Below are 9,068 nucleotides of genomic sequence, written 5' to 3' on the forward strand. Positions count from 1 at the left end.
GATCTCTCATAATTCTAATGGAGCTAGTTGTGGACTCTTGTTGGTGTTTTTATGTTGCTTATCTTGACTATATATGTTGAGTTTGGTTAACGAATCTATGGTGGTGTTGATGGTGGAGATGCAGAATCTGGAGGAGTATGAGGAGGATGTGGTGGTAGAGGTGGTGGTATTGGAGCAGGTTTGAAGGAGGATTTTGAAGTCAGTGGTGGTGTTTTTCAGAATTGATGAATTGAAGGAGATGATGAGAAGAAAAGGATGAACTATTTTAAGTTTCTACTACTGGTGCTAGTGGTGACAGGTAATTAGCTGATTTCACAAGGTTCTCTTCTTTTTTAAATGTTTATGTTTTTTTTGTGATCAAGGTTAACTTGTTCTGATAAATTTACTACGGTAGCATCCATGTCAATGATTGGTTTTTACTGTTGACTTATGCATCCTTGTAAAGGTAGTATATGGATTTTGTAATGTATATCAAAGGGGTCAATGCTTTCCGTTGAATGAATGTATATCAAAAGGTAGTATATGGATATAGGTCTGCACATTACATCTGTTTAACTGCACATTAGACAAGCCATATGCATGACAGTTTGCACATTTAACTAGCATTGGCAGACTATATATGTGTAACTAGTAGTTACACATCTGATCAAATGTGTAACTTCTAGGTACACAAGCTAAATGAATGTGTATCTACTAGTTACACATGCAAATTAGATGTGTGACTTATAGTTACACATGTTAATTTGATGGTATATGCATATGTAACCTAATATGAAACTTCTATCTAACAGTAACATTTTTAATTTTACCTTCTTTTTGTAGAGTCTGTAACTCTGTAAGGGTGAACTATTAAGTTTTGTATACTTGCTCTAGTTTATTCAGTTATGAGATAGATTTGACTATTCTGTGTCCATTGGTTTTTGATTTTTGGATGTCCTGTTTTGTTCATTTGTATGAGAAGTGTTCTAGCTGCTATGGTACTGATATCATTTGCTTGTCATGTAGTTACTAAGAAGGCTGACCCCAAGGTGCTGGCTAACAAAGCTTCCAAGGCTGTCAAAGCTGGAGCATCAACCATTAAGAAGAAGGCTAAGAATATCTGCACATCAGTCATATTTCACAGGCCAAAGACATTGCAGAAGGCAAGGAATCCCAAGTACCAATATATTAGTGCACTACCAAGGAACAAGCTGGACCATTACCAGATCCTGAAATACCCACTCACCACCGAGTCCGCAATGAAGAAGATTGAAGACAACAAGAAGAAGAAAACAAGGATGCTTTCAAGAAGATGTACAACATCCAGACAGATAAAGTGAACACCGTTATCAAGTAAGCCTTCTTGATTACTTACGACTAGCTACTTCTTTTTCTTGAAAGGTAGTATATGGATATAGGTCTGGAATGGTTTCACTTAACTCATACATCTGTTTAACTGCACATCACACAAGCCATATGCATGACAATTTGCACGTTTAACTAGCATTGGCAGACTATGGATGTGTAACTAGTAGTTACACATGCTAATTAAATATGTAACTTCTAGGTACACAAGCCAAATAAATGTGTATCTACTAGTTACACATGCAAATTAGATGTGTAACTTATAGTTACACATGCTAATTTGATGGGATATGCATATGTAACTTATAGTTACACATGCTAATTTGATGGGATATGTTATAGTGGTTATATTTATGAAATTGAGAAAAGAACATCAAGTCCTAGTAGTAGGGAGTAGTAGTGGATGCAGATTAGACTAATTAGATGCAGGTTATACTTATAGTTACACATAATAATTAGATGTGTAATTTCTAGTTACACATGATGATTGTATGTGTAACTTATGCTAATATGCATGTGTAACTATTGTTTACATGTGTAACTACTGATTACACATGCATTTTGTTTTCCTGGGTTCATATCTATACCCTGCTGAATCAGTTGTGTGATCATTTTTTGCGATATTAATGTGCTAGCACAAGGTTCCCAGGTGTTTGTATTATTCTGCCAGTATAATTACTGTCTGAAGCTTTACTTTCTGTTGCTTAAAATGTCCTTCGTCATCGATAATATGAAAATGGCTTAGGTACATCTAGACTAGCGCTGTAAAACGTCTTTCTGTTAATACAGTGCTAACAACGTCTTTCTGCTGAAGCAGTGATATCTTAATTAAGAGCTTCTCATTCACTTGCAAGGTTAACTGTATTATTTTATGACTGGTAATTGCTTGATAGTCACCTCTCGTTTTTGCTAGTGTTATTCATTTAGAGATGGATTTGCTGATTTTATGTTGACATATCTAAGTCAGATGCATGTGTAACTCCTAGTTACATAATTCAGATGCATGTGTATCTGCAAGTTACACATGTTAATTAGATGTGTAACTTTTACTTACACATACTGATTTTGGGTACACATATCAATATGTATGTGTAACTCCTAGTTACACTAGTCATATGCATGTGTAACTGCTAGCTACACTAGCCAGATGAATGTGTATCTCCTAGTTACACATGTTATATGCATGTGTAACTCTCAGTTACACAATTCAGATGCATGTGTAACCGCTAGCTACACTAGTCAGATGCTTGTGAAACTGAAATATACATTGTTTTATGTACTGTTCATTTTAATCGTATAAATACTGATTGCTTGTTGTTATATTTCAGGTTTTAGATAACTTCATAAAAGCTAATTGCTTAAACGTGGTAATGGTCTCGCTGGAACTGGAGTTGACGCTGAATACACAAGTCAGATGCATGTGTAACTCTCAGTTACACTAGATAGACACATATGTAACTCTCAATTACACTAAACAGATGCGTGTGTAACTTCTAGTTACACATGCTAAGAAATTGTAAATGAATATTAAAGTAATAACTTTTTTTTTGTGTTTTTTTTTTTGTCTATTTATTTGCATATATATACAAGTGTAACTTTGCATTACACATATCATAAGGATGTGTAACTTCTGGTTACACATGCCATATACATGTGTAACTTCTGTTTACACCTTCGCACTGTATTTTAATAATTTCGGGCCTAGATTTAATAATTTTGGGCCTAGATTTAAATTTTATTTAATTATGGGCTTGACAATATGCATAAGGGTATCAAGGTCTTTTAAAAACTCGGGGCCTAGATTTAAACTTTTTTTAATTAAGGGCCTCATATTATGGGTTATCCATGGGTTGGGCCTGAGCCTAATTTCCCCTTTTTAAAATTCTCCAAATCACAATCGGCCCATATGTAATCTTTCTGGATCTTATCGTCGCCGTAATTTCAGTTCTCTTCAAACACCTAATTCAAATGAACCCTGATTTTGGGCATACCTAAATCTTTCTTGGCATACAAAACAATAGTCCCATCTTGGATGACCTTATAAGGGCTATCCTATGGGTAGTTCAATTACCTATATACTCTTAATACAAAAATCTAAAATCAGTTTCCTAAAAAATCAAAATCAGTTTTCCTTAACATCCCTTCTTCTTCCTCCTCCTCTAGCCGAACTCTTTCCCCTCCTGCGAAAAAAAAATTCATCATCGTGATTAATTGTCGATTCGTAAAAAATTGATTGTCGATTAAACTCAACCACATAATGACTCGTACAAAGAAAAGCAGGGACTAGGCAAACCAAATCGTCTTCTAATCCATCAATTGAAGAAGAAGAACCAATTGAAGATGAAGGTGTAGAAACTGAAAATGAACCACCAATTGAACCAGAAATTGAACCAACTGCATCTCCAACTCCGGAAATGAGGATAAGAAAGTAAGTTTTACAAACCCAATCTCATATTTGCTGTTTTTCATCGATTAAATGACGGTTACAGTGTTGGGTTCGGCTCAAAATTGAGTTGCGTTTTTAGCTGAACTGTTCTTCACAAAAGCTTCTGTAAGTGTATATGAACAGTTCGGCATGAAATTTCATGAAATTTCAAGCCGAAGCTAGTCACAGATAGAGATGCATGGGGGTTCGGCGTATTCGATAATCATAATATGTGCCGAACCTAGCACATTTACGAGGTTCGGCTATTACGATATTCTCAATATGTGTCGAACCAATAACAATATTTTAACCCAAAAAATAACAAATTGATCTTCGGCTCATACGATTTTCGAAATATAAGCCGAACCAGTAATTATTTTTTTTCCGGGCTATTCAGGATGTTGTTCGGCTTACTATGAACTTTCATATAAGCCGAACTAGTGTCTAACAAAAGGGTTGGAATTGAAAATTATAGGTTCGGCGCATGCAGTAAACAGATTCAGTGAGCCGAACCGTTCATCAATTGGTAGATTCGGCTCATAGATGTGAGCCGAACCTCAACTTGTTTCGCCGAACCATGATCCAAAAAATCATCTAAACAACCTTTATAATTCTGAAAATTATCTTAATCACTAAACAAAATATATAATCATTAATTAATATTATTAACACTAATACGTAAAGGGCGGACTTGCCATTAAAAAAAATTTGGGTTAAGGGGTAATCTAATTTTTCTATTTCACAACCTTTTTTTGTTTTTATGCAGTATGCCTAGTAAGATTTCAGTATGCCCAAAATCAAGGTTCATTCAAATTTAGAAGACCAAATCTTTGATAAACGGAGGTTTTACAAAACCTCCCCTATACTTAGGCATGGAATAATACCAGAATGTATTTACTCTCGGGAATTATCCAATAAGATACCAAGATAAATGCTGAAAATCTCTTTTTTCTTTAATATCTATAATTATTTTTATTTTTTTGATCCTTTTTCCGAATACTTTAGTTGGTAAATATATGACGAGATATATGATATTTTTTTTGATATTTCTTACCGAAATTAAAACTAAATGATATAGTCAAAAGCGAGAAATCCTCATATCGAAATTACGATAACACTCCTCTTTGTCCAATATATACGTACTCTTAAACCCTTCTTCTGATCCTGCAGAAAACCATTTCTTGAGATCAGCTTTGAGTTTCTGGATCACTTTAGAAAAGCACACAAATGGGTTATGGTTATTTTAAATGCAATGATGGGTTCATCTGGGATGCTGGTGGAGGGGAAAAAATGGTTTCATCGTGCAAACACCATGGTATTTCCTCTCACAAGACCGATAGTAAGTTTGTTGATCTTTAGTTTCTAGTACATGTTTGATGATTTGAAGTCTTTTCAAAATATGTTTGTTGCTCGTAAAGTTTAACGTCCTTTGTAGTTTATTGCCCTTTCATTATTCGTAGCTTCGTTTTTAATGTTTAACTCATTTCTTATTGCAGAGACTATCTCAATTTCCCTTGCCAACACATAAGGTTATTGCAGAAACTATCCCAGTTTCCATTACCAACACACAAGGCTATTACACGAGGTATGGCGGTAATTTTGTCAACAAATCCATGACCAAGAGATGAAGCACAGAAATTTGGCACTTAAGGTTATTTTAATATAAACCAAGAGGTTCTTGTCAGAGTTATTTGTGATTCAATTATCTCGGCATCGTGATTTTTCCTCTCAAATCAAATCACGATTTTCCTAGACTTTCGTTTCGTAATCTTAAATTTAATGTTCGTGTAAATGATAAGTGCCTTGTATGATGTTGGGTAGGCAATATTTTTTTTTTCTTTTTTTGTTTTGAATGTCCATGATGTAATGGGCTTTTGTAAAACCATAAAGAAATGAAATCCAAGGACTGGAATTGGTTTTATGGCTGCCTTCTTTCTAACAATGATTTTTTTTGGGACCATGGTCTTATTAGGCCAACCTCCCTATATTTATAAGGGGTATCTTAAAATTAGGTAAATACGCATTTACCCTTTACTTTAATTTAAATTAAAACTAACCTAATAACTATATGAATCTAATCATATACATCTAATCTAAATGAATCTATTAACCAAAATCAAAATCAAAATTAAAAACAAAATCTGGAGGGGAATCGAAATTTTTTAGTTTTGAAAAAAAAATATTCTCTTCTTCTTCTCTCTTTCCTTGACGTTCCTCGTTCGATTGAAAAACCCATCAATCGTTTTTAATTCGTTTTTTGATAGGGTAAATTGAGTAGAAATCATCAAATGATTGGGTAAATTGAGTAGAAATCATCAAAATATGGTTTAAATGGAAGTTAAAGTGGCATGTTCGGTTAGGAATAGTTTAAAAAACTAGTTTTGTAACCGAACATTCTGAAACCAAGAACACGAAGAACACTTCGGTTATCACGAATTTATTTTTTCGTAATCGAACTCCGAGTTCGGTTGGTTCGCAAAAAATAGTTTTAACCGAACTCCTCATTGAAAACCAATATATTGCGTTCGGTTGGTTCGCAAAAAATAGTTTTAACCGAACTCCTCATTTAAAACCAATATATTGTATTCGGTTTCGCAAAAAATTATAAAACTAGTTAGTAACCGAACTCTACCCATAAAAAAAAAGAAAAAAAAGAAAAACAATGTAACCGAACTGTGTTATTTTTCCCACTATGTTGAGTTATGATTTAACCGAACTTTGCCTACTCTGTTCGGTTTGTTCGCAAAAAATCTTAACAAACCGAACTCTTCAATAATTGCATACAAGTGGAGTTCGGTTAGATATGTTGTTGGGTTAAAGTTTGCGAACCAACCGAACATTACTCTGTAAATCCTATAAAAAAAGTTCGGTAACATGTCTGTTTACCGAACGACTAAAACCTCCATTAAAGAGCGAGTTCGGTAACTTGTGTGTTTGGAAGAAGTAACCGAACTACACTCTCAGATAAGTTCGGTAACCTGTTCTTCACATAAGGTAACTGAACAAGGCCAAATTTACTCTAAAAATTTACAGTTTTTTGAAAATTTGGAGCAATTCAACCAACATTATCTAAGTTTGAAGCATACCTGGGTACCCAAATACCCTTCCTCTGGTTATGGTTGGTAAAATCCATAGTTTTTCATGTTTTCCTTCTTCATCTCTCTAACTTTACTCTCTCAATAATTCTACTTCTTTTAAAAAAAACCATCTAATTTTTTAATCTCACTAATTATCTTTAACTTAATCATCTCACTAACTATCATTAATACTAACTAATCATTACCCAAAATTAATCAGAAGGATAATTTAAGTATTAATATAAATATCTAGATAAGGCGTGACCCAAAAAAAAAACCATCGTCCCAAAAAAAAAAAATCATTCATTTCTAAACATTTAAGCTAACTCATTTTAATATTCAATTTCTTTGTCCAATGTATATTAGAATCTCATCCCTGATTAGTCAGTAGTACCACGCTTGTGGGCTTCTCAGTGTAAAAAGGAAGTGACGAGTAAAGTTGAGAATCTAACGTCAGAGTTTATAAGCTTAATAGCATCACCATTTGATTCTCTTTTGTCTGTTCTGAATGTCACCAAGCCATAAATAGATCATTCGGTGTGGAAAGCTTACATTGAGAGGACAACCATAGTTTTTTTGATGAAAGTGGTAACTCTTTCTCTCTATTTAACAATTGTTTTTCTCTGTTCTTCAAAGCATTGAATAGCTAGCACATTTAAAGGAGTTTGTGTTTTGAAGATACACACTAGCTGTTTAATTTCAGCTCTGAAAATGAGTGACACCAATGATGGGCATGAAGATCAATATGGATATCCAGTTGCTGCACAAGCTGGTTATGTCAATGTCAAGCTCAAGTACATGGTAAATAATTTCTCTATATCCAAACGGTTTTTGTTTAACTTTTTAAATTAATCTCCAACACTTTCATTTATACTTCAGCAAGCTGATTTAAAGTTTGTTGTGATTGTAGCTTGATGGTAGCGAGCTTTACTTCAAGATTAAGCGTGATGTTAAGTTAAGTAGGGTTATGGCTGCTTACTGTAAGAGAAAAGATCTTGATTTCCGATACATCAAGTTCTTGTTTGATGAGAAGCAGATCAATCTGAATCAGACCCCGGACAAAGTAAATACTACTAATTTCCTTCATTGATTTTTTTTAATACGAGAGTTTTTTTTTTTTTTTGAAATGTTTGTATTTGGTTGATGCAGCTTAAGATGGAAGAAGGTGATATAATTGATGTGGTGCAGAACCAAAATGGAGGAGGTGGCTATGAAATCACAGCAAAATGGGAGGAGAATGCAAAGAAGAACAACATCAAAAATGGTGGGGAGGAGATATGAAGCTAGCAAGGAAAATGGAAGGAGTTTGGAGCTCACAGAAGTGTACCCAAAAGAAACATAAGACCTACTAATATTCTACTAATTATGTCAGTGTAGGACTTTTAAGTTATTATGAATGGGAGTCTGTTAAGGATTGGTTCTTGGTTCTTGCAGTTATGTTATTAAAGATCAATGGATATGATCATCCATGATAAACTATAGAAACCTTAAATTGTAGGGATGTAGTGATGGATTTAAGTCTGCGGTGGGAATGAAAGTTTTTCGTTCATTTTATGAAGGTTTGTTTTGTTTATTTGTACATTGGATTTCTTCAATGTAGCTTATCGTTGTCAGCTAAACAACAGACCAGCAATGATTGATTCAAAATCCCATGCTTTCAGGCAGAGTTGTGCTTTGCTTTGAGGATTTACAAGTGCCTCTGTAGGTCATTTACCACTAGACAAGAATGTTGGATTCATTTTGAGCAATAGTTACCACTCATGACTTAAAAGGTCCATTGTTGCTACGATGACTTCCTTCTCTAGAATGGAAAAGTAAGAATAACTGCAAGAGAATTAAATTTTGAAAAATGCAGTCACCACCTAAACTAGCCAGGCAAACCATCGTGGCCAATGTCGGACTGATTTTTCTCGTTTATACAACCATAATCATGGTTCAGTAAAGATGTTTTTTCTGTCTAAAATATTTAGTGTCACTGGGTGGTGACAACAGTGAAAGGAAGAAGATTTCAATGCTATAATGGCTTTAAAACTTGATATGTCAAAAGCTTTCGACAAATTAGAATGGAAGTTTTTAACGAAAGTTCTTGGAAAATTTGGTTTTACTGATGATTTCTGTATTTTTTTTTGTTTTGATACAATGTATTTCTACTGCAAGTATATAGTGTGCTTCTAAATGATTCTCCTTGTCAGAATTATGAGCCAGTTATGGGTATTAGACAA

At 34.1% G+C, this 9,068-nt stretch overlaps 2 protein-coding genes across 2 annotated transcripts; both read left to right on the forward strand.

The window, feature by feature from the left end:
* The first annotated feature begins 255 nt into the window (after positions 1 to 255).
* Positions 256 to 1,319, forward strand: LOC113272415 (60S ribosomal protein L23A-like). The gene is made up of 2 exons (XM_026522251.1): positions 256 to 298; positions 1,006 to 1,319. The coding sequence occupies exons 1-2, from the start codon at positions 256 to 258 to the stop codon at positions 1,317 to 1,319; spliced, it is 357 nt and encodes a 118-aa protein (XP_026378036.1).
* A 6,204-nt stretch (positions 1,320 to 7,523) lies between these two features.
* LOC113273783 (small ubiquitin-related modifier 2-like) lies at positions 7,524 to 8,425 on the forward strand. Its single transcript, XM_026523393.1, has 3 exons — positions 7,524 to 7,647; positions 7,757 to 7,909; positions 7,996 to 8,425. The coding sequence occupies exons 1-3, from the start codon at positions 7,558 to 7,560 to the stop codon at positions 8,125 to 8,127; spliced, it is 375 nt and encodes a 124-aa protein (XP_026379178.1). The 5' UTR covers positions 7,524 to 7,557; the 3' UTR covers positions 8,128 to 8,425.
* The last annotated feature ends 643 nt before the right edge of the window (positions 8,426 to 9,068 follow it).

This window comes from Papaver somniferum, chromosome 4 (assembly GCF_003573695.1).
Source record: "Papaver somniferum cultivar HN1 chromosome 4, ASM357369v1, whole genome shotgun sequence".
NCBI lineage: Eukaryota > Viridiplantae > Streptophyta > Magnoliopsida > Ranunculales > Papaveraceae > Papaver > Papaver somniferum.

Bases quoted from the DNA above. Each gene is read 5' to 3' on its own strand.
- LOC113272415 (XM_026522251.1), top strand. From the start codon at position 256: ATGAACTATTTTAAGTTTCTACTACTGGTGCTAGTGGTGACAG. The intron at 299-1,005 runs GTAATTAGCTGA...CTTGTCATGTAG, and splicing joins ACTGGTGCTAGTGGTGACAG to TTACTAAGAAGGCTGACCCC.
- LOC113273783 (XM_026523393.1), top strand. From the start codon at position 7,558: ATGAGTGACACCAATGATGGGCATGAAGATCAATATGGATATCCAGTT. The intron at 7,648-7,756 runs GTAAATAATTTC...TTGTGATTGTAG, and splicing joins ATGTCAAGCTCAAGTACATG to CTTGATGGTAGCGAGCTTTA. The intron at 7,910-7,995 runs GTAAATACTACT...TGGTTGATGCAG, and splicing joins TGAATCAGACCCCGGACAAA to CTTAAGATGGAAGAAGGTGA.